Consider the following 24,618-nt stretch of genomic DNA (forward strand, 5'->3'; position numbering starts at 1 on the left):
TGGTTCCTCCTCCACTGCTTATCAATTAATTAGCTCACAAAATAACAACCACAACTAGTCACAATTATAACAATAATTAAGCACCGGACTCTGCATTGCTGCAATCTCAAACCTCATCTACACACCCCGTACAGTCCCCCCCTTTTTTTCCCCCACTTATTTTATTTTGCATGTACCATACTCATGTACTGACAGCACTGTAACATTCAACTATTTAACTATTTATTACTATTTATCATGTTTTACAGCAGATACAACATAGCACTACAGCACTTTAGTTCACAAACCATCCATTTCCCCAGCACGGGTTTTATCGTCATTTTTTATTGTGAATGCATATGCCATGTTATGTGTGATATATTGTTGACTTTTTGTGATTATTATAATTATTGTTGTTGTTATTATGACTTTTGCTGATTACATCTGGCAGGGGGACTACCGATGTAAATCAGCCTATGGCTGCAATCTGGGTGCATCTACATTTTATTTTTTTATTAAAAGAAAATGTTGCCTGATGTACACTGTCCCTACCAAAATAAATACATTGAAATTGAAATTTAGAGCTCTTATGAACCAAAACCTCCTGTAACAGAATCTATCTAATCTCAAAGGAAGAGAAAAGTGGGCTGGGGTGCAAAGCCAGCTACCTAGGAAAGGTGTGAGGTCACCTGTTGTGTTCACCTGTGTGACTCACTGTCACTCACTGTGTCCATCCTTGTAGAAACTGTCCCTTCAAACCTCGTACATCATTCCACTACTGAACATACAACATAATCTTGATATGCACTGACTGGTAACATTAATCCAGTGAGTATTATTCAAAAGCATATAGGCTATTGGTACCTGTCCTCACAGGTTAATATATGTTTACTCAGTACTCGAGTTGTAAAACAAAATCAGGGGGGATGGTGGATTTGATCTTATGGGGACAGATAATTTGTGCTGATTACAAATAATATAATATATTACAAATAATAGCAGTGACCAAAACAGCTGCAGAAATACTGCAGGAATGACATAGCAGCAGTTAAATGCAGCCTTCTGTAAGCTTTAAATATCCACTGGGCTTACATCAAATACATCAAAACACAACAATAAAAAACACTTTTCTGAACTTATCAATATGACTCTGTCCTTCACAGGATAAGTAACATGGATCACTGCAAAAACTCACAATCTTAACAAGAATATTTGTCTTATTTCTAGTTAAAATGTCTGATTTTAGTAAAAAAAATCTCTTTACACTTAAAACAAGACTCATCACTGGAAAAAACAACAATTTTCACCTGTTTCAAGTAGATTTTCACTTGAAATAAGTAGAAAAATCTGCCAGTGGAACAAGATTTTTTTGCTTGTAATAAGAAGATAAATCTTGTCCCACTGGCAGATTTTTCTACTTATTTCAAGTGAAAATTTACTTGAAACAAGTGAAAATTGTCAAATAAGTTATTTTTCTGGTGTTATTTTTCTGGTGATGATTCTAAATGTTGAAATAGCAGTGAAACCACATTCATTGATGAAATGACATAAGGGATGGAAAGGGGGGATGGCAGTTTTACAGGGGGGATGATTTGGACCGTTTTTATTTCAGGGTTGGATGCCATCCCCCCTCATCCCCCCTCAACTCCAGTACTGCCTTTAAGTGAACCGATTATAATGAATCATTTATCTTTAATTACAGACTTTTCTCTTCAGAAAATGTTTTGTGTCTTTCTGACACAAAACATTCTGGTGGATCACTCGTTTTAAACCTTTCAGTGTTTCCAAAATACCATTTTGAAAATACCTGCATGTTTAGGCAACAAAACATGTTGCACTGATCTCTGATTTACTGAGTCCAGCTGCATGAACGTGGTTCGTACATTTCTTGTAAAAAGCGGTTTCTCATGTTTTGGACCAGGGGTCGAGTTCAGAAATCAGGTTTGGTGCAAAGTGTGAGAGTCTGGATCCAGAAACGAGGGAAACTGAAGGTTGCACCTTAGAATGGAGTTTTATTAGCATCAAAATGTGTATATACATTTATACATTTACATTTACCCACGTTAAAGAGTCTTAGAAACAGCCCCACCTGTCACGCCTGCCATAAAATAACAGCCATATATATATTATCATATATTATCCAGCATTTGCTCACTCTGAAATTTCTCCCACACGTTGAACTCGGAGCCACGTGACTTTACCACAGAACGTTGTCCCCACATGAAACGTAATGTTCTCACAATAAGAGCTTTATTTTTTATTTTAAGTGTTCATAAAAACTGTACATTATTTACATGATATTTAGTGCACATAGGTAATGATATTTGCAGCAAACAAACGTTTCAACTCCTGTTGACCTTGATGTTTTCTTACTGCAGCAGTTCAGTTTATGCGTTTGAAACGCCTCTGGCCAGTTTAGTTTAGCCATGGAAACATTGGCGGAGTGGACTGTGGACCACAGCGTGTTCCACGTGGACGTGGTGGAGTTTGTGGAGGTAGTGTGTGCTAGAAGGGGTGGTGGAGGTGGTGGTGCTCCCAGGTGCCCTCTGGAGAAGACAGAAGCTGTAGCCGTCTGAAACATCCCCAGCTGCTGCTCTTCATGCACATCCTGTGCAGAATCATGTGGAGTGGAGAGGATCTTACAGCTGGCTACAGCACTGTTGTGATGGACGTTGAGTTGGGGGCAGTGGTGTGGTGTCCAGTGGTGGGATGAGGTGTGGTGGTGGTGGTGGTGGTGGTGGTGCTGGTGGTGGTGGTGCTGCTCCCAGCTCTCCTCTTCCTGAACAAGACAGAAGCTGCAGAGATCTGAAACATCCTCAACAATCACAGTTCCTGCTGCACAACCTGAGACGTGTGGAGAGGATCTTACATGTATCTGTTCAGAATCTGTTTTCCCAATAGCGACTCTGGATCCAGACATTTCTCCTGGTTTCCTCTGATTGTGACACTGAAAGGAAACAAAGATGCATGTCAGAGAGGAGCTGAGGAAGACTGAGGACCGGCAGGAAACATCAGGAATCAGGATCAGGATCAGGTAACACGACCACGGGGACTCACATGATCTCGGTCCGTGGACAGAAGACGCTGGGATGGAGGATCTGCGGTTCTCCCTGGATGAGCTTTGGGTTGATCTTCTTCACGTAGCCGCTGGAACAATTGCATTTGTGAGATCTGCTGAGTGGCAGCCCTGTGGGGAGAAGAGACAGCACCTGAGTCCCTGCAGACCCTCTCAGAGTCAGTCAGCATCCAGAAGCAGCAGGTAACCATGGTAACGGCTGCAGAGCTCAGCCTCCACCTCACCTTGAGCACAGAGGAGCAGCAGGCAGGTGAGGAAGAAGGTGATGACTGGATTCATGGTTGTGGCTGCAGACGCTCCGGCTCTCACTCCACGCAGTCTGCTGTCGCTCTGGACTCCTGATGCTGCTGAGGGGAAGATCCCAGTCTTTTATACACCAGCAGCATGTGGACAGGACCGTCCTCCCACATGACTCACTGCTTTCACTTCCTCTGTCCTTCCTTTTCCTCCAACAAGACGGTTTCCAAGAATCAGTCTTCTTGCTTAGAAGCTTCGTCTCCTCGACTGTTAAGTCTGCAGAAACCTCTGCTTTCATGTTTGGGACTGGGAGAACTTTTCCTCCAAAGACCACACAGATACTGGTCATGCCAGGATGCTGCAGCTGCAAACATTTAGAAACCCTCTGTTAAAAGGTGTTCAACATCATGCTCTCACAAATGTATTCATGTATACGTGTTTATATTAATACATGACATTTTTAGAGGAGTTTAAGTTTAATTTCTTTTGTTACTGGGAAGCTTAGACAGATTGAGCTACTCTTCCTCACTACTTCAAACATCTCCAGCTCTGTGATGAAGGATTTGTTCCACATTAATGCATCAGTTCATTCATCATGTTATTGATAACTGCAGCCGTGGTAACAGCCATGAAAACATTCACTGTCATGTGGCGGCAGCACATTGAAAGAAAAAAGGGTTTTTCCCTTTGGTGTCTGTTTTCAGGTCATCTCCTCACTTCTCTATTCACAGCTTAGATTTGGTTCTCTTCACAAAGATGAATGTCAGTTTCACTTCGGGGGAACTGATTTCCGAGTTACTTTTGCTTCCACTCACTTTCACTTCACGTGATGTAATTGTGATGCAAACTGATTCCATGTGTGGCAGAGTTACAGGGGAAATATGGCCTGAATAAAAGCCACTGGAGCTCACCGCCACCCCAGGACTCTCCCCCCCAGAAATGTTTAAGGAGCCCAGTCTGGTAGTTGCCTATCATAGATTACATTTATTTGATTAAAAAAGGGGAGGCTTGAACTTTCTGGAGTGAAGTCATTAAACATGCAAAAGAAACCAGATTAGAAGAGAGGCACATGGTTCGTACATTTGTTGTAAAAAGTGGTTTCTCATGTTTTGGACCAGGGGTCGAGTTCAGAAATCAGGTTTGGCTCAAAGTCTGAGAGTCTGGATCCAGAAACGAGGGAAACTGAAGGTTGCACTGTCACCTGTTTGACTTTTATTTATATCCTTCTTTATGTTTCATCACCAGCAAGATTTAACCACTGCTTTCACTTTCAAGTTTGCCTTTCCACTTCTTCTGTCCTTCCTTTCCTCCAGCAAGACGGTTTCCCAGAATCAGTCTTCTTGTGAGGAAACACAAGAATAACAAATGCAGTCGTTTCAGTGTTTATGTGAACGACCACACAGATTACTCTAAATCTACTTTTATCTTACAATGTAAGATAAAAGTAGATGTAATGTATGCACACATACATTACATTTACTTTAATCTGTTATGGTGCAGAGATGGATGTTGACTGCATGTGGCTCATGGCCTCCGTAAATGGTAAATGGCTTACACTTATATAGCGCTTTCCGGCTGTACTCCTACAGTACCAAAGCGCTTTACACTGTAGACATTCACCCACACATACACACACACATTCACACACTGGTTGTCGGCGGTGCTGGCCTGACAACCGGGAGCAACCAGGGGATTCAGTGTCTTGCACAAGGACACTTTGGTGGACACAGGAGGAACTAGGGTTGGAACCACTGACCTTCAGGTTCATGAGCGAACGCTCTACCAACTGAGCCACCTTCCTCCCGTAGGTCGTCACTCCGAGCATTTTCAGATCCTTGTGCAGATCGGCCTCCATCATTCACTTTAGGAAAGACAAACACTTTATCTACTTTTGACAATGTAAAAGTACATTTAAGGAATAAAGTTAAGTGACAGCTACAGCAGGATTTTCAAAAATCACGAAAGGCTTTCAAGTTTTATTTGCATTCACTTGGTTTTTATTTAACTGCAAAAAAACTGAATTAAAGGGAAGGCAAGTTTATTTTTACAGTACAATTCAACAACAAGGTGATTCAAAGTGCTTTACAGAGACATTAAAATATAAATAAAAAGCATGATTTAAAATGTAAACAAAAAAGAAAGAAAGAAAAACAATAGATTTTTAAAAATAGATAAATTAATAAAAAGCATGATTTATTAAATTTGAACAAAAAAGAATAGATAAAAATCAGTAGTTAGAATATGATCACGTTTTGAAACTCAAGCCTAAAAGTAACAATGCAGATTTGGAGTTTTACTGAAATGCAGCTGAGAACAGGTGACTCTTCAACCTGGACTTAAATAAACTGAGAGTTTCAGCTGATCTGAGGTTTTCTGCACATCTGAGGGAGATTGTTCCAGACATGTGGAACATAGTCTCGCATCGTCTTCAGGGTGTGTCGATGAGTTGCAATTAATGGCTACCGTTAGTTTTTAAACTGTAAAAAGTGGGGGGGACAAAAACATGATTTTGAAAAGACGGGGGATATGTCCCCCCTGTTGCGCCGGGGCACTCACGGCGTTTAGCGCAGCAATGGCGTGCTACCACTCACTCGCTGTATTTTATACTATTTATTTTTCTACTTTTACTGTGACCATCAAATAATGTTGTTTTCCTGTCCTCCACCTCATCCACAACATCTCGATCTCAGATCTCAGTGAAATTCAGTACGGTGGCTCGACACGTTCATTCATTCCATGATTCATTCTGAAGCCAAACAGGCTGCAGGAAGCCACTGCACATGCTCAGCAGGCTCATTCATATGCAAAAACATACCATTTTTGGTATGAAGTGGGCGTGTAGAGGGCGGGATGTGAGCCGGATTCAGCTGCGCAACCTTCCAGCTGGACTGTGATTTATAAAGAGAACCTTACGTGGAAGTCTGCGTGCACGCGGTTTTATAGATCCAGATTTTTTTTTGCGCACGCCATTTTCGGCTTTTGGGTGTACGTGCACTTTTAGTATGAATTCTACGCACTCCATTTTAAATGAGGCCCCAGGACTTTAAAGTCTGTCCTCTGAGGGACAGACAGCCAGAGTAAAGACCTCAGAGCTGAGCTCGGAGGTCTTTACACTGGTGCAGCGTCCGCAGTAATGCGGTCGATGTACCGGACCGTCGTGGTGAAAAAGGAGGTGAGTCGAAAGGCGAAGCTCTCGATTTACCGGTCAATCTACGCCCCTACCCTCACCTATGGTCATGAACTTTGGGTAGTGACCGAAAGGACGAGATTGCGGATACAAGCGGCCGAGATGAGTTTCCTCCGCAGGGTGGCTGGACTCTCCCTTAGAGATGAGTTTCCTCTGCAGGGTGGCTGGACGCTCCCTTAGAAATGAGTTTCCTCCGCAGGGTGGCTGGACGCTCCCTTAGAGATGAGTTTCCTCCGCAGGGTGGCTGGACGCTCCTTTAGAGATAGGGTGAGGAGTTCGGTCACCCGGGAGGAGCTCGGAGTCGAGCCGCTGCTCCTTCACATTGAGAGGAGTCAGCTGAGGTGGCTTGGACATCTGTACCGGATCCTCCTGGACGCCTCCCCAGGGAGGTGTTCCAGGCATGTCCCTCCTCCTTAGGGAGGTGTTCCAGACATGTCCCTCCTCCCTAGGGAGGTGTTCCAGGTATGTCCCTCCTCCCTAGGGAAGTGTTCCAGGCATGTCCCTCCTCCCTAGGGAGGTGTTCCAGGCATGTCCCTCCTCCCTAGGGAGGTGTTCCAGGCATGTCCCTCCTCCTTAGGGAGGTGTTCCAGGCATGTACCTCCTCCCTAGGGAGGTGTTCCAGACATGTCCCTCCTCCCTAGGGAGGTGTTCCAGGCATGTCCCTCCTCCCTAGGGAAGTGTTCCAGGCATGTCCCTCCTCCCTAGGGAGGAGTTCCAGGCATGTCCCTGCTCCCTAGGGAGGAGTTCCAGGCATGTCCCACCGGGAGGAGACCCCGGGGAAGACCCAGGACACGCTGGAGAGACTATGTCTATCGGCTGGCCTGGGAACGCCTCGGACTCCCCTCGGAAGAGCTGGAGGAAGAGCTGGAGGAAGAGCTGGAGGAAGAGGTGGAGGAAGAGCTGGAGGAAGAGGTGGAGGAAGAGCTGGAGGACGAGATGGAGGAAGAGGTGGAGGAAGAGATGGAGGAAGAGCTGGAGGAAGAGCTGGAGGAAGAGATGGAGGAAGAGCTGGAGGAAGAGCTGGAGGAAGAGGTGGAGGAAGAGGTGGAGGAAGAGATGGAGGAAGAGCTGGAGGAAGAGGTGGAGGAAGAGCTGGAGGAAGACATGGGGAAGTGTCTGGGGTGAAGGAAGTCTGGGCATCTCTGTTGAGACTGCTGCCCCCACGACCCGGTCATGGATAAGCAGTGGAAAATGGATGGATGGATGGATGGATGGATGGATGGATGGATGGATGGATGGATGGATGGATGGATGGATGGATGGATGGATGGATGGATGGATGGATGGATGGATGGATGGATGGATGGATGGATGGATGGATGGATGGATGGATGCTAAGGGGAGCCACGTCATTATGTTTTTTTCTCTTATTGGTGCGACAATACTGGAGCAGATCAACCTATCCCTAAAAATAGGATATGTACCACAAGTTTTCAAAGTTACAGTAATTAAACCTTTACTTAAAAAACCTTCTCTTGACCCAGACACCTTAGCTAATTATAGACCAATTTCCAACCTTCCATTTGTATCTAAAATTCTGGAAAAGGCAGTTTCAAGCCAGTTATGTGACTATTTGTAATAGAAATGATCTGTTTGAAGTCTTTCAGTCAGGGTTCAGAATGCATCATAGCACAGAGACAGCACTGGTTCAAGTTACGAATGACCTTATGGCCTCAGATAAGGGATTAGTGTCCATACTGGTTCTACTGGACCTCAGATAAGGGATTAGTGTCCATACTGGTTCTACTGGACCTCAGATAAGGGATTAGTGTCCATACTGGTTCTATTGGACCTCAGATAAGGGAATAGTGTCCATACTGGTTCTACTGGACCTCAGATAAGGGATTAGTGTCCATACTGGTTCTACTGGACTCAGTGCTGCGTTTGACACTGTAGATCATGGCATTTTACTACACAGGTTAGAGCATGTTGTTGGGATTAAAGGGACAGCACTATGTTGGTTTAAATCATATCTATCCGACAGGTTCCAGTTTGTTCATGTACATGAGAACAGTCAAGGGTCTGTCATGGTGTTCCGCAGGGTTCAGTGCTGGGGCCAATCTTGTTCAGTTTATACATGTGTAACCGATGTATAAATACGTTAGTTAATTTTCACCAAAAGTCAATTTTATTTTGGTAAGAAGCTTTTATTTTTTTAATTTCCTTTGTTTCGTTGTGCCGCGAGGTCACTTCCTGCTTTTTCGCGCACTTTTCTTCAGACGGCTTTTTGCCTTTCTGAAGAGAGGTGTTCGTCAGAGAGACTGATGAAAATGGGTGCTATACTGTTTTTTTTCCCTGTTGCACAGAGAAATAAAAATCCCGCCCAGCAGATCAGTTTGGTGCCTCATTCTTCACCCAGACACAACGCAGAGCGACACAGACCGGCTACAGTGGTGCCGTGACCCGGATCCACACTGCTCCTGACTGGCTCAGGATCATCGTTCGTGGAGCTGTGGATCAACACCAGCTTGGTCACCGGAGGTTGCTACACATATCACCGTTAAATTAAAGTAACTTTTTAGTATATATATATATATATATATATATATATATATATATATATATATATATATATATATATATATAAAGTGTTTAAAAAAAAAATAAAAAATTGGAAAAAAATTGAAAACATTTGGAAACTGCTTTTCTATTTTTTTGCCCTGATTTGAGAGTTAATTTGCCTTTTTTTTTTTTGGTGTGTACATTCAAATGTGATATATGAGGTTGAAAATGACATATGTTATCAGAGAGATGGAGGAGGATAAGGTCCCAACTGAGAATTTAAGTTTTTGTTTTGGGAGGGGGAGACCTATAAGTGGGTTACCTCACACCCCAGTTCGAGGTGCATATAATATAGACTCACCAGCTTTTTGTTCCACTCGCATGCCCGGTAATGTGGCCTCTAGCCCCAGTCAAGGAGTTACACTTTCAGGCCTTCCAGATACAACAGACCCAGCCTTAAAAACTCTGATAACTCATATTGCACAGCAGGTAGGACAGACTATAAAAGATCAATTGAGGAGTGAAAGTGAAGGAAGAGGTGTTAGTGGCGCACAAGCTCAGAGCAGTGTAGGCCAGCTACCCTGTGACCCCACTTACCTCAACTTAACTGGTGCAAAGCTAGTCCAGTCAGATGTAAGAGAGCCTCCAGTCTTCAGGGGAGATGGGTCCGACAAGAACACAGTCTTTGAGTGGGAGGAGTTGATGGATGTGTACTTCAGGAAACGAGCCACGCCCCTGAACGAACAACATGCTGAGGTAATGTGCAGGTTAATGGGCAAAGCTAAAGATATCGTGAGAATAACTCTGAGAAACAGCCCATCCCTGAAGCCTCAAGAAAATCCTAAAATCATTTATGACATCCTCAGGCAACATTTTAGTGCAGTGATGTACTCATGTATGCCCATGGCTGATTTCTACAGCACTGTCCCAATGGCAAGAGAGACCCCTGTAGAATACTGCGGCTGAACAAGGCTGTTGATGCTGCAGAGGAGGGCTTGAAAAGGCTAGGACGACGCATGGAGGATCCCTGTCAGGAGGTAACCACAGGTAACCTAATGATAGGCCCTGGGACTAAGAGGTTTTGTAGGCACCCCAGCCCCTCGACTTACATAGTCTTATTATAAAAAAAAAAATCATATTTTGATTAACGTATCACTAGAGTATAAACACAAAATACACTTTTTATAACAACCACACACAGCAAACCAAGATGTGTGAAAGTTTACATATAATATAATTAACACACAGTAAAGCTGTATTTTTGGGATCACTTCCACTTTTTATCAGAACTGTAAAATACAGTCTGCTGCTGAACTGACAGCTGGACTGGACACAGAAATAATGTTGAACTAAACCTGCATAGTAAGGTCTGTGATGCAAATAAAGTTCCATGTTCCGGTTTAACCATAGACTGTAAAGAAACATATAACATATATATAACAACATATATATTAACATTGTTATGTCCCAGGCTAGGGGAACAGAGGCGCAACATAAGAATGAGGCAGCGAGAGATGGTTCACAACAAAAAGGCTGTATTTATTGTTGCACAGCTCAAGGTTCAACATCCAAAATTAAAATCAGTGCTAACCGGGTTAGCACAAAAGAAACAAAATGACAAAAATGAAAAATGAAGCTTCTCTTCGGGGTAAACCTAGGCCAAAACAACAAACAAAAGAAACTATCTTCTCAACCAGACTACCTAAGCCCTGGGAGGAAACAAAAGATCAAACAAAATTACAATATCTGAGCCTAACTTCCTAACTTAACAAAAACAGGAGAAAAAGGGGATCAAATTAAATGGCGGTTTACCCTTACTGCTTCGGTATAAAATAAAATACAGGCTACAGCCAGTTACAAAACCACACAGCTAATACAGCTAACTCAAACAAGAACTGCTCACAAGCAGACAGCAGACTAACACAGAATATCGAGCACACAGCTAACACAGCTTCTAAACACACAGCTAACACAGCTTCTAAACACACAGCTAACACAGCTTCTAAACACACAGCTAACACAGCTTCTAAACACACAGCTAACACAGCTCTAAACACACAGCTAACACAGCTCTAAACACACAGCTAACACAAGCGAGAACTGCTCACAAGGAGACAGCAGACTAACACAGAATATCGAGCACACAGCTAACACAGCTTCTAAACACACAGCTAACACAGCTCTAAACACACAGCTAACACAGCTTTAAACACACAGCTAACACAAGCGAGAACTGCTCACAAGGAGACAGCAGACTAACACAGATCACAAATCGAGCACAGAACACAGCTGCGGAGGACCAATGGCTGCGGCAGGAGGCGGGACCTGTCAATCTGAACTGTCAGTGGCAAGAACAAGATGGATCAAAACAGGAGTGCTCACTCGCCCAAAAAATACAGAAACAAAATATTAAGTACAATTACACACTAAATCAAAGGCAGTAACGGCTGGGGGCCATAACAAACATATAACAGCCCCCCTCCCCCCCCTGGCCTCGGCGGGCCTTGTGAACCAATCACATGCACCTGCACAAACACATGCACACTCCATTCAGCACCATGGATAGCAACATGGCTTAATGCCAGCCAGGTATAGATGAAACATTATGGAAGATTTTGAGTATAATGACAAACATCTAAGCAAATACGGTATGCATTTCACTGCACAACCACAACAATTTAAATCCTGCACCAGCTAGCAATTAATACAGCACTTTCCTACCTTTTTAGAAGTGCTTCCGCCTGGTTGAAGAAAAGGCCTTGATAATGTCCTTAAAATACAAATCACGCAGGATGTCATGCTCAATCAGTGTGAGATGACTGACTCGAGTCTATTTTTCACCAAGCCCAGTTTGGAGAAGTCACCGGTCCTCTTGAAATTAGAAAAATCTTCTCTGCTGCTTACATTGGCGTTCCGATGCCGATTTGTCCGCATCTTTATTTTGACGGGACTCTGGTCCCATTTTCACCCAGTAGGCGCCCAGTAGGCGCGCTTACTCGGGCCCTGGCTGGTCTGCAGCCTGGTCCTCTTTGGGGTTCGTGTGACCCGGGACCCCCCTCCTCCTCCTCCCCTCCACTGCGGGCGGGAGACCGCTCCTCTCCCGCTACATCCATCGGTGCGGCCGGCGCCTTAAGGCGACCTTGGGTAACCATGATGTTCGTGAAACATTGCCCAGATCCCACCCTTACCGCTATTTTCAAGTATAAAGCACCAGATAAGTGGACAGCTAGTGAGGTTCAAGAGCTCATTGATCGCCATCAGACTGAAATGAAATAACAGATGCCCTCAAAGTTAAAGCGCCCACTGACAGTTCATGCTCAGGTGCACGCATCAGACCATTCAGAAATGATGGATCTGTCAGTAGAGTTGGCTGCACAGGGAGAGAATAGAGTCCCTTGTAATGATAACTTTGTGAAAACACTAGTCAGCCTTTTCGATCGGGCACTGTCACAAAACAACCAGGCTGAACGCAAACCATGTTCACCTGATCAGTTTCAGCATAGATCCTGCAGAGTCTGTCAGTCACCAGAGCACTCAACCCATGCCCACGGCAGGCGGGAGCGCCTATGTTTAGCATGCTTTTGGCCCAATCACATAAAGAAGGACTGCCCAAATCGCCAGCCTGGCCGATTTCAGTGTGTTTCGCGGGCACAAAACACTGAGCCTTTAAACTAACTGGCCCGCATTTGACGAGGGGATGTGTGGGCAAAGAAGAATCCCTCAACTGTGGTGTTGAGGGATTGTTGAGCAGCAGTACATAAAAGCGTGTGCAGCAGCGCCAGCTGGCGCTAAAGTAATAGTGCAGAACATTCAGAACTGTTTTATACACCTGTCAGCATAAACAACACATTCCGGGTGCAGGGAATGCTTGACTCTGGTTCCATGGCGTGTACACTCAGTGAGCAAGCAGAGCTGAAGATGTTGAGCGAGAGTATACTCTCAGAGCCCATTCCTTTGACTCAGGAGATTGTGTTAGTAGGCTGTGGAGGGACACTAAGTAAACCAAAGTGTATGTATGAAATGGAAATGAAACTGTATGGAGAGAGCTGCATTGTGCCTGTTCTCGTGGTACCCGGCCAACGTGATGATTTGATCATAGGCACAAATGTCATCAGATACCTCATGCGTCAGCTGAAAATAATCAGTGATTACTGGCGTCTTGTCTCCAGTGGAAATCTTCTCCCAGAGTGTGAACAGCTTTTTGATCTCATGGCAAATTAAGCCCGGTGGAGAGGTGAGGAACTCCCAGATGGGATTGGGACTGTTAAGATCCAGCAGTCAGTCACCCTGTTAGCAAGACAAGAACATCTGGTTTGGGGTAAATTGCCGAAGACTGTTCCTATGTCACCAGGCAGCACAGTAATAATTGAGCCCACCTCATCCAAGTCTATGCCCCGTAATATTATGGTTGGTCGTGTCATCACTCCTTTGTGGGGTGACAGATGGATTCCCATGAAAGTTACTAACCTTTCAAACAAGCCTGTCACCTTAAAGAGAAACAGTAAGCTGGCAGATGTGTTTACCTGTTTAGCTGTGGAAGATTTTGAAGTTTTCCAGGGTGTCAACCAACCTGAAAAAGTCAAACAGGGAGAAAAACCTGAAAATGCCAAGCCTGCAGATCTCAAGCAGCGCCTACAACAACTTGGACTTGCAGATATAGACATTGAATATTGCCATACTGACATAGCGGGGAAAGAGAGGTTAGTCGAGCTACTTGAAAAGTATAATGACATCTTCTCTAAACAGGCACTGGATTGTGGTGAGGCAAAAGGTTTTCAGCATCGCATCCGACTCACCGACGAGAGACCATTTCGCCTCCCCTACCGGCGAGTACCACCAGCCACTACCAGAAACTACGTCAGGTTTTGTCTGAAATGGAGGAACAGGAGTTAATAAGGAAGTCAGTGAGTGATTATGCCTCTCCCCTCGTGCTAGTGTGGAAAAAGGACGGCAGTTTGAGGCTCTGTACTGACTTCAGGTGGCTCAATGCCAGAACCCTCAAGGATGCACACCCCTTACCACACCAGTCAGACTGCCTGGCTGCCTTGAGTGGAAACACCTATTTCAGCACAATGGACTTGACGTCCGGATTTTATAACATCCCGATGGCAGAAGAAGACAAGAAATATACTGCATTCTAACTCCAATGGGGTTATATGAGTAAAATCGGATGCCACAAGGTTTATGCAACAGCCCTGCCTCATTCATGCGTATGATGCTCAGTATATTTGGTGATCTCAATTTCAGCAGTCTGTTGTGCTATCTTGACGACCTGCTCGTGTTTGCTGCAACTGAAGAGGAGGCTTTGAGGAGGTTGGAGGTAGTTTTCCAACGGCTCCGACTCCATAACCTGAAACTCAGCCCCAAGAAATGCCACTTGATGAGATCCTCAGTCAAGTTTCTGGGTCACTTTATAGATGGTGAAGGAGTGGCCGTCGACCCTGCAAAAGTAGAGGTCATATCGAAGATATCAAAGGCAGACCAGATGGATGAAGATGGCTGTACGCCAGCAGTAAAGAGGATAAAATCCTTCTTGGGAATGGTATTCTATTACCAACACTTTATTCCTAACTGCTCTTCAGTAGCCAAACCATTGTTCGCTCTCACTGCTGGACAAAAGAGACGTGGTAAAGTCAGGGCAAACTCCAATGCTGGCTCTTACAGAAAACTCAAACCTTCTGATTGGACAGATGAATGTGATGTGGCCCTGTGTAATCTGAAAGATGCTCTGTTAAACTGTGTTGTCCTCTCTCACCCAGATTTCTCTCAGCCACTGATACTGTCCATTGATGCCTCGCTAGATGGTCTTGGAGCGGTATTGTCCCAAATACCAGCTGGCCAAGGAAAGGCGCGCCCTATTGCTTTTGCCAGCAAAACTCTGAGCAGTTCCCAAAAGAAATACCCAGCACACAGGCTCGAGTTTTTAGCTTTAAAATGGAGTGTGTGCGAAAAGTTTAGTCATTGGTTAAGAGGCCATTCTTTCACAGTGTGGACTGATAGCAACCCTCTTACTTACATCATGACAAAACCCAAGCTTGATGCATGCGAGCAGTGCTGGGTATCCAAGCTCGCCCCTTACATATTTGACTTGAAACACATACCTGGCACCAAGAACATAGTCGAGGACGCCCTCAGCAGGGACCCGTTTGCAAAAACAGTCAGTCACAGACTCATCACAGAGCAGTACAGCCATCTTCTTGCTGAAGCTGAGGGTGTTTGTCACGACGGCATTCAAGATACCTTCCGGCTGAAGGTCCAGTATCAACAGGTGAAGAAATCTGCTCACAGCAGTTCAAAACTCCAATCTGCCCCCCTCAGGTATCCTTGTGACACTGTGGCTGTTAAAGGGAACCCTGCATATTAAGACATGTAGGTCTTAAAAGATAAATGTTGGTATCAATTATAACAATGTGATATAAAAAACCTTGTTGATGTCTTCGTTTTTATAAAATTTGAAAATATAATTTAACATGTAGGTCGCCATTGTTTTTTACGTTCTTGGTAGTACGTCACACGGTGGCTCCTGCTAACCCCCGTCCACTGTTCTGACTCCCAGAAACAGATCAAAACACAGCTAAACAGGTGACGGCGCACCAGAAACACAGATGAAAACACAGCTGAACATTAAGGTGACGGCGCACCTACAAAAAAGTAAAATAAAATTTAAAAAAAGTGCAGCCCCATACAGCATGAACTATAAAAACACCATAAAACTCAGATAGACTAACAGACCACACGTTTCAACTAGCAGATAACCTATGCTACAATAAAAACCCCAGCCAGATCTGGCGTCATTAAATTAAATAAAGATGTTCTTGCCTATTTGAAGCGAAGTCTGCGCCTCCCGTTTCGTCAAAGTCCCGGGCCAGTCCCATCCGCCTCGGGTCTGTCATCACCCAGCACCGAGGCCGGTTTTAGGGGGGAGAGGGGTGGGCTATGCCCATCCAAACGTGCATATTGCCCACCGGCGTCTCCATCCCGGCGGCGGCAGCGAGAGCGCAGAGCGGAGAGCGGAGAGCGGAGAGCGGGTGGCGGAGCGCTGCGGGCTGTAGAGCCCCGGCTACGCAGGCTAGGGCGTAGCCTACGCAGGCTACGGCGTAGCCTACGCAGGCTACGGCGTAGCCTACGCCGTCTACGCCGTAGGCTACGCCGTCTACGCCGTAGGCTACGCCGTCTACGCAGGAGCCTAATGCACTGGTAAGATGCGCACAACATTGATCATTTTTGCAGATCTCCCGTGCATCACAGAACTTTGATCCAGTTTGCCTGAACCGAGACGTCTTATGGGCTCCCTCGTCAGCCTCCACGGCCGGGAGAGAGCTGCTCAACTATGTTTTAGATACCTGTCCCAGTTAAACTAACGCGGCTTATCTTCCCAGCGCCACCGTCGTACGTCATCGCCCCCAGAATACATTGCGCAGGTAAAACATGGCGCCTCCCGCAGGTCAAAATATGTAATAAACATTGTAGATTTTTAAAGCAATTAGATTATTTTATGTGTTTCTAACAACATATTTTAGTATAAGAGAACAATTGTGGCTAATTAGGGACTACATGTCTTAATATGCAGGGTTCCCTTTAAGGCTCTTCTGGATGCTCATGACTACTGGGAGACTGCTGCTGAGACAAGAGCTGTGGAGTTAATCCAGTCTGTTCAAGACCTGATACCACCAGGACAAGACTCCCTCCCTGTATTCACGCTGGAGGAGCTTCAGCACAGCCAAGAGCTTGACCCCACCATTTCCACAATTATGCCATTCGTCATCCGCGACTTGCGTCCTTCTCGGCGTGAGAGAGCAGGGTTTGACGCAAAAGTGATGGTGCTCATCAAGCAGTGGGAGAGACTCAAAGCCCAGAATGGTGTCCTGTACCGAGTTACTAAAGACCCCATCAGTAAACAGAAACAACACCAGTATGTCTTGCCAGACAGCCTCAAGGAAAAAGCATTACATGGCATACATGATGCTGCTGGACATCAGGGGCAGGCAAGGACTTTGCATTTAGCAAGGCAGCGGTTCTTTTGGCCGAAGATGGAGTCTGATGTCAAAGAGCATGTAAAGTGCTGTCAAAGGTGCATTCTGGCCAAAACACCAGACCCCTCTGCTCGAGCCCCACTTGAGAGCATCAGGACATCTGCCCCCATGGAGCTGGTTTGGTTGGATTTCTGGAGTGCAGAGGACAGTAAGCAGCATTCAGTGGACGTTCTTGTTATGACAGACCACTTTACGAAGTTGGCCCATGCTTTCCCTTGTACAAATCAGACAGCTAAACAAGTAGCTAGGAAGCTGTGGGATCATGTCTTCTGCGTCTATGGGTTCCCTGAACGTGTCCATTCTGATCAATTTCGGGCCAATTTCGAAAGTGAGCTTGTAGCAGAACTGCTTAAACTGTCCGAAGTCTCAATGTCACGTACAACCGCATATCATCCCATGGGAAATGGGGGGACTGAGAGGAGAACACTTGGGAACATGCTGCGGTCCCTTTCCCTCAAAGAGAAGCAAAAGTGGCCACAACAAATACAGACATTTACTTTTGCATATAATGCAACTGTGCATGAAACCACAGGCTATGCACCATTTCAGCTCCTGTTCGGCCGAGTTCCACGACTTCCTGTGGATGTGATGTTTAAGCAGGTGCTGCAGGACTCAGTGGTTGTTGATCATGCGAGTTATGTTAAAACTCTCATGTCATATCTTCATGAAGCAGCCAGAATTGCCCAAAAACATGCTGTTAAAGAACAGGACAAACAGGCAAAAGGCTACAACAGGAATCTGAAAGGCACACACCTGAACATCGGAGACAGAGTACTTATTGCCAGGTGAAAGAGGGAAGAAAAAGCTGGCAGATAAATGGAATGCAACAGTGTACACAGTCAAAGACAGGAATTTACAGACTCACACCAACATCACACATCAACACCACATCCTCCAACTCCATATAAGTTGGAGGATAGCAAAGGTGACATAAAGATTGTGCACCGGAACTTGGTATTGGACATCAGCTTCCTGCCAGTGGTAACGACCGAAGTGGAGTCATGTGACACTGAATCAGAGGAGGGTTCTAGTGTGACCAACCACTTGGACTATTTGGAGGAGGTGGATATGGAGGAAAGGACCAGTGCATGTATAATGAGTGGATCAGAGGACAGGGTGCTTCAGAGTTGAGTGAAGATGAGTTGTCTCCAGATGATCCAAATCAGTGTCCTTTAAATGACAGAGCTTTATCTCATGAAAACAGTGACTTGAACAGTTGAGCAGCAGAGCCTGACTCAGATTTGCCACTCATGTCAGATGTATTTTCAGTACCCCTGAATGCTCAGTTCCCTCCAGTAGATGTAGAAAGCTGCACTGAGTCACATTCACACCATTCACAACACATTCACAACCAGTAGGCCCCACAGACGCGTGTTGTGGCACAGACGCACATGTGTATCTGTCGGCAGACACAGAACAGGTGGTCAGAACACGAGTAGGCAGAGTCAGTAAAAAGGTAAATCGACTGTTTGAGTCCATGGTTCAAAAGCCTTTTGGCTGCGGAGAGTTTGCAAGTTCACTTAGCAAGAGGTCTCAGTCACTCCTCACACTGTTTTAAGAGGATGAACATGTGTTTATTTATTTCTTATGCCTGTACTTTTGTGAATATGTGTCAGTTAGACATCGTGAATATGCAGGGCTTGATATGCAGTATTCTGCATGTTTGAAACTAGTGGGAAGTCAGTATGGTGTAAAAGGCATCGTATAATCTAAGAGGAGCTAAGGCTTGATCACCCTTATGTCTTTTCTGAACCTATGCTGTAGTAGGTGGCTCATAACGCTGATGGTAAAACTAGGTTTTACAGTTATTCCCAGGAAAAACGTGTGTACGTATGGTTTAACGTCCATGTTGTAAACAGGCTTGTTAGAGGTGTGGCTTTGCTTTTGGCGAAAGTCAAACAGACCGGCTACACATGCAGCCATTGGGAAGTATAATCCAGAATCACGGCATACACTTTCATTGTTATGCTGATGATACGCAGCTATATTTGTCTATGAAGCCGGATGAAACAGAACCGTTAGTTAAACTTCAGGCATGTCTTAGGGACATCAAGGACTGGATGTCCGGAAATTTCTTTCTTCTAAATTCAGATAAAACGAGGTTAAAAAAAAAGAGGTTATCATTCTTGGTCCAGAGCATTTTAGGAAGGGATTAGATGGTGTTGCGATGGCTTCCAGTGCAACTGTGAGAAACCTTGGTGTTGTTTTCGATCAGGATTTGTCGTTTAAACCATATGTTAATCAGGTTTGTAAAATAGCGTTTTTCCATCTCCGTAATATTGCAAAGATTAGGAAAATCCTCTCGCAGAGTGATGCAGAAAAACTAGTTCATGTATTTGTATCTTTTAGACTAGATTACTGTAATGTGTTATTAGCAGGATGTCCAAGTAATTTGCTGAATAGGCTCCAGCTGATCCAAAATGCAGCAGCCCGAGTGCTGACAGGAATCAGCAGGAGATACCACGTCTCTCCAGTGTTAGCGTCGCTCCATTGGTTACCCGTAAAATTCAGAATCCAATTTAAAATTTTATTACTTGCGTATAAAGCCCAAAACGGCTTAGCTCCGCATTATTTGCAAGACCTGATAGTGCCTTATGTTCCTGTCAGAGCTCTCCGTTCTCGGAGTGCAGGTTTACTCGTAGTTCCTAGAGCAGGGGTGCTCAATACGTTGATCGCGATCTACCAGTCGATCGCAAAGGTATTATTGGTAGATCGCGTGACATTAAAAAAATTGACGTCAACCTATCATCCATCCCGTCTTTTGATTGATATACATGGCAGCCAATCAGATGACATCTGAATTTTGTCTGAGGTCATAGGTCGCTGCGCATGCGCAAACAACTGCGCTAAGTGCTAGCTAACTAACTAGCAAGCTTGTCAGCGAGTTACGGCCAGTTTTCAGCCTTTGGTTTTTTCTAGGGCTGAAACGATTCCTCGAATACTTCGAGTAATTCGATTACAAAAAAAGATAGAGGAATTTTCTCTGCCTCGAGGAATCGTTTAATTTCTTTTTTTTTCGTTTAATTTCACCAGCTCAAATCCTCGCATTACGCCCGGACTACATTTAATACGACACAACTACTATTTTCTGCCATAACTTTTGAATGGTTTGACATAAAGACTCGTGGGTGGTGTCATCGGACTTTGTTTTAAGTCCTTGACCTGAATTGGTGCAAATTGCACGTGCGAGGGCCCGTTCATCGCTGCTTGCAGCTTTAATTATTATTATTATTACATGTCCCCATCAAAGCTCCTCAAATGGTTTCTTGGATTCCAGTCACCTGTTTGACTTTTATTTATTTCCATCTTTATGTTTCATCACCAGCAAGATTTAACCACGTTAAAGAGTCTTAGAAACAGCCCCACCTGTCACGCCTGGCATAAAATAACAGCCATATATATATTATCATATATTATCCAGCATTTACTCAGAAATTTCTCCCACATGTTGAACTCCTTTTGACCCGGAGCCACGTGACTTTACCACAGAACGTTGTCCCCACATGAAACGTGATGTTCTTGCAATAAGAGCTTTATTTTCTATTTTAAGTGTTCATAAAAACTGGACATTATTTACATGATATTTAGTGCACATAGGGAATGATATTTGCAGCAAACAAACGTTTCAACTCCAGATCTGTTGACCTTGATGTTTTCTTACTGCAGCAGTTCAGTTTATGCGTTTGAAACGCCTCTGGCAAGTTTAGTTTAGCCATGGAAACATTGGCGGAGTGGACTGTGGACCACAGCGTGTTCCACGTGGACGTAGTGGAGTTTGTGGAGGTAGTGTGTGCTAGAAGGGGTGGTGGAGGTGGTGGTGCTCCCAGGTCCCCTCTGGAGAAGACAGAAGCTGTAGCATGAAACATCCCCAGCTGCTGCTCTTCATGCACATCCTGTGCAGAATCATGTGGTGTGGAGAGGATCTTACAGCTGGCTACAGCACGGTTGAGATGGACGTTGAGTTGGGGGCAGTGGTGTGGTGTCCAATGGTGGAGTGAGGTGTGCTGGTGCTGGTGGTGGTGGTGGTGCTGCTGCTGCTCCCAGCTCTCCTCTTCCTAAAGAACACAGAAGCTGCAGAGATCTGAAACATCCTCAACAATCACAGCTCCTGCTGCACAACCTGAGACGTGTGGAGAGGATCTTACATGTTTCTGTTCAGAATCTGTTTTCCCAATAGCGACTCTGGATTCAGACATTTCTCCTGGTTTCCTCTGATTGTGACACTGAAAGGAAACAAAGATGCATGTCAGAGAGGAGCTGAGGAAGGCTGCGGACTGGCAGGAAACATCAGGAATCAGGATCAGGATCAGGAAACACGACCACGGGGACTCACATGATCTCTGTCCGTGGACAGAAGACGCTGGGATGGAAGATGTGCGGTTCTGCCTGGATGAGCTTTGGGTTGATCTTCTTCACGTAGCCGCTGGAACACTTGCATTTGTGAGATCTGCTGAGTGGCAGCCCTGTGAAGAGAAGAGACAAAGTCAGTCAGCATCCAGAAGCAGGAGGTAACCGTGGTAACGGCTGCAGGGCTCAGCCTCCACCTCACCTTGAGCACAGAGGAGCAGCAGGCAGGTGAGGAAGAAGGTGATGACTGGATTCATGGTTGTGGCTGCAGACGCTCCGGCTCTCACTCCACGCAGTCTGCTGTCGCTCTGGACTCCTGATGCTGCTGAGGGGAAGATCCCAGTCTTTTATACACCAGCAGCATGTTGACAGGACCGTCCTCCCACATGACTCACTGCTTTCACTTTCAAGTTTGCCTTTCACTTCCTCTGTCCTTCCTTTTCCTCCAGCAAGACGGTTTCCAGGAATCAGTCTTCTTGTGAGGAATCACAAGAATAACAAATGCAGTCGTTTCAGTGTTTATGTGAACGACCACACAGATTACAGGATGCTGCAGCTGCAAACATTTAGAAACCCTCTGTTAAAAGCTGTTCAACACATTGCTCTCACAAATGTATTCATGTACATTTTTAGAGGAGTTTAAGTTTAATTTTCTTTGTTATTGTGAAGCTTAGACAGATTGAGCTACTCTTCCTCACTACTTCAAACATCTCCAGCTCTGTGATGAAGGATTTGTTCCACATTAATGCATCAGTTCATTCATCATGTTATTGATAACTGCAGCCGTGGTAACAGCCATGAAAACATTCACTGTCATGTGGCGGCAGCACATTCAAAGAAAAAAGGGTTTTTCCCTTTGGTGTCTGTTTTCAGGTCATCTCCTCACTTCTCTATTCACAGCTTAGATTTGGTTCTCTTCACAAAAGTGAATGTCAGTTTCACTTCGGGGGAACTGATTTCCGAGTTACTTTTGCTTTCACTCACTTTCACTTCACGTGATGTAATTGTGATGCAAACGGATTCCATGTGTGGCAGAGTTACAGGGGAAATATGGCCTGAATAAAAGCCACTGGAGCTCACCGCCACCCCAAGACTTCCCCCCCAGAAATGTTTAAAGGAGACCTATTATGGCATTCAATGTATATTTTAAACAGGCCTTGAATGTCTTAAAAACAATCTAAAGCGGATGTGACGTCACATGACGCTGCATGCGCGTTCTCCCCGTTCTCCCGTGCCGGCTTCACTGTTGGCTGCAGTACCCCCAACGGCCGTCGTGGTGAAGGGTGGCGCTAGAGAGTCTCATTTCTTAAAAGGAGCCTCATGCTCCTTTAATTTGGTAACACACACACATGTACTCCTCACTTGAGTTTGTGACGGTACATCCGCAGGACAGCGCGGGAAATTTGGGCCCGAATTGCAGCACATTTTGCAGCACACAGCCTGTTCAAGGCAACGGAGAGATACACTAGAGGAAACATTCTTTTTGCTTTGGAACGCTTCATCTGACATTATTACTAGAAAACTTAAAATGTATACAAATTTTTTTCATAAATCCTGCCTCAATCCAGCCTCAAGCTCCTTTAAGCTGTAAACCATGATCAGCAATATTAAAATAATAAAAGGCTTGCAATATTTCAGTTGATTTGTAATGAATCCAGAATCTAAGACATTTTTGTTTTTGTAATTGCATTACAGAAAATCACAATATTCTAATTTTCTGAGACAGTCCTGTAGACCTAAACCAGACGGATGTGCATTTCACAAAGACTCAGTGAAATGGTGAGGATGGACATTCCCGAGGAAACACTGGAGCTCAAAACTAAAGCGTATGAGGACAAAATCACTAAATAATAATACATATTTGATAAAAATGATAAGTGATTAATTACAGTAAAAATATGGTTTAAAAACAGGAAAGGGAAAAACTAGAAACAGAAAATCCCAGGTGGAAAGGCTGAAACAGGATTTAACAAAGGGGACTGTAGTTTTAGAAACATTCTCATTCTATATAAATGTGAATCCCCACATCAACATAGTAGTGGAAGTGAAAATAATCTGTGGTCACACAGCAGTAACGGGAGGGTTTTTTATAAGTCTATCACACTCTGTGAGATTAAAGAAAACAAACCCTGCAAAAGCAGCAACAGCAGTTTCCTTTAATAGAGCTGATTTCCCCTCTGTTTTGTCTGCTGGATCCACGAGAAACCACTTCATGTTTTTGTCGACGCGGGTCACAGAAACCACTTCATGTTTTCAAGAAGCGGAAGTGAGTTCACATCATTGAGATTATTCTTTTGAAACCCTGCATTGAAAGTACAAGCACCAACACACTTTTTTTTGTTTTTAACAATTTGTCAATTGATGTTTTTCACATAAAAATACAGTTGTTCACAAGTTCAGAGTTAACAATTGTTAATATAACAGAGCCGTACAACAAGACTCAACATCCCCATCCCTCCACCCACCACCCCTGGCATCTACCCCATTCAAGCACAAGAAAAACTAAATATGAAGAATTACATAGCAAAAATAAATAAAATGAATAAATAAATAATAATAAACGCATCATGCAAGGTACAATGTTGAAAGTCCCCTTTCAGTCTAAAGAGATCTTACATTCTGTACTGTTCACATAAGTCACATCAAATGAATCAGTTCTACCAGAGAGGGTCGGTCTGATTTTCTCCAGTTTGAGAAAGTAAAGCACCTCTTTAATCCAGATGGTACAGGTGGGTGGGGCACCAACACAGACTTGCAACAGCTCTGCTCCTGGCCCAAGTCCTGCCTACCACCTCATTTAGTCTGCGAGAGCTTGTTAAGACAATGATATATGTTTGGTTATAGTTTTAGTTTTAGCATGTCCCTCAACACATCAGGATTATGTTACCCGTCCCACAACAGCACTTACCCACTGGATCTCAAACAAAAGCATTTTCTTCAACAGTTTTGTGGTCCACTGATGGATTTCTAACAAAAATGTTGGGGAAAAGAAAACCTATGATGGTGAAATACAATTTAGGAACGAGTGGGAATCAGAAGCATTCCTGTCTTTCACAGAGACATGAAAAAAGACTTCTTTGTTATGGGACCGTGGGAGTCTCAGGGAACAGTGTTACATTGGCATTTCGGCTCCAAACAAGGAGCAAAGTGTATCCTCAGCCAGCAAGAACAGCAGCAAGAGGTTCAGGAAAGAAAAGCATCCGGCGTTCACAGGATGTTATTATTATGATTATTATTATGATTATTATTATTATTAT

The 24,618-nt window shown here is 44.4% G+C and overlaps 2 protein-coding genes across 2 annotated transcripts; both read right to left on the bottom strand.

Annotated features, from left to right (window-relative positions):
* Positions 1–1,984: 1,984 nt before the first annotated feature.
* Positions 1,985–3,386, bottom strand: LOC133451215 (C-X-C motif chemokine 10-like). Its single transcript, XM_061730182.1, has 4 exons — positions 3,280–3,386; positions 3,037–3,166; positions 2,849–2,926; positions 1,985–2,758 (listed from the first exon to the last, which is right to left on the bottom strand). Exons 1-4 carry the CDS (start codon positions 3,332–3,334, stop codon positions 2,629–2,631), a joined length of 393 nt encoding a protein of 130 aa, XP_061586166.1. The 5' UTR covers positions 3,335–3,386; the 3' UTR covers positions 1,985–2,628.
* A 16,969-nt stretch (positions 3,387–20,355) lies between these two features.
* Positions 20,356–21,668, bottom strand: LOC133451217 (C-X-C motif chemokine 10-like). Its single transcript, XM_061730184.1, has 4 exons — positions 21,564–21,668; positions 21,348–21,477; positions 21,160–21,237; positions 20,356–21,069 (listed from the first exon to the last, which is right to left on the bottom strand). Exons 1-4 carry the CDS (start codon positions 21,616–21,618, stop codon positions 20,949–20,951), a joined length of 384 nt encoding a protein of 127 aa, XP_061586168.1. The 5' UTR covers positions 21,619–21,668; the 3' UTR covers positions 20,356–20,948.
* Positions 21,669–24,618: the final 2,950 nt, after the last annotated feature.

This window comes from Cololabis saira, chromosome 9 (assembly GCF_033807715.1).
Source record: "Cololabis saira isolate AMF1-May2022 chromosome 9, fColSai1.1, whole genome shotgun sequence".
Classification (NCBI taxonomy): Eukaryota; Metazoa; Chordata; class Actinopteri; order Beloniformes; family Belonidae; genus Cololabis; species Cololabis saira.

Bases quoted from the DNA above. Each gene is read 5' to 3' on its own strand.
- LOC133451215 (XM_061730182.1), bottom strand. From the start codon at position 3,334: ATGAATCCAGTCATCACCTTCTTCCTCACCTGCCTGCTGCTCCTCTGT. The intron at 2,927-3,036 runs GTGAGTCCCCGT...GTTTCCTTTCAG, and splicing joins TGTCCACGGACCGAGATCAT to TGTCACAATCAGAGGAAACC. The intron at 2,759-2,848 runs GTAAGATCCTCT...TGTCTTGTTCAG, and splicing joins CAGATTCTGAACAGATACAT to GAAGAGGAGAGCTGGGAGCA.
- LOC133451217 (XM_061730184.1), bottom strand. From the start codon at position 21,618: ATGAATCCAGTCATCACCTTCTTCCTCACCTGCCTGCTGCTCCTCTGT. The intron at 21,478-21,563 runs GTGAGGTGGAGG...TTCTCTTCACAG, and splicing joins GCTGCTCCTCTGTGCTCAAG to GGCTGCCACTCAGCAGATCT. The intron at 21,070-21,159 runs GTAAGATCCTCT...TGTGTTCTTTAG, and splicing joins CAGATTCTGAACAGAAACAT to GAAGAGGAGAGCTGGGAGCA.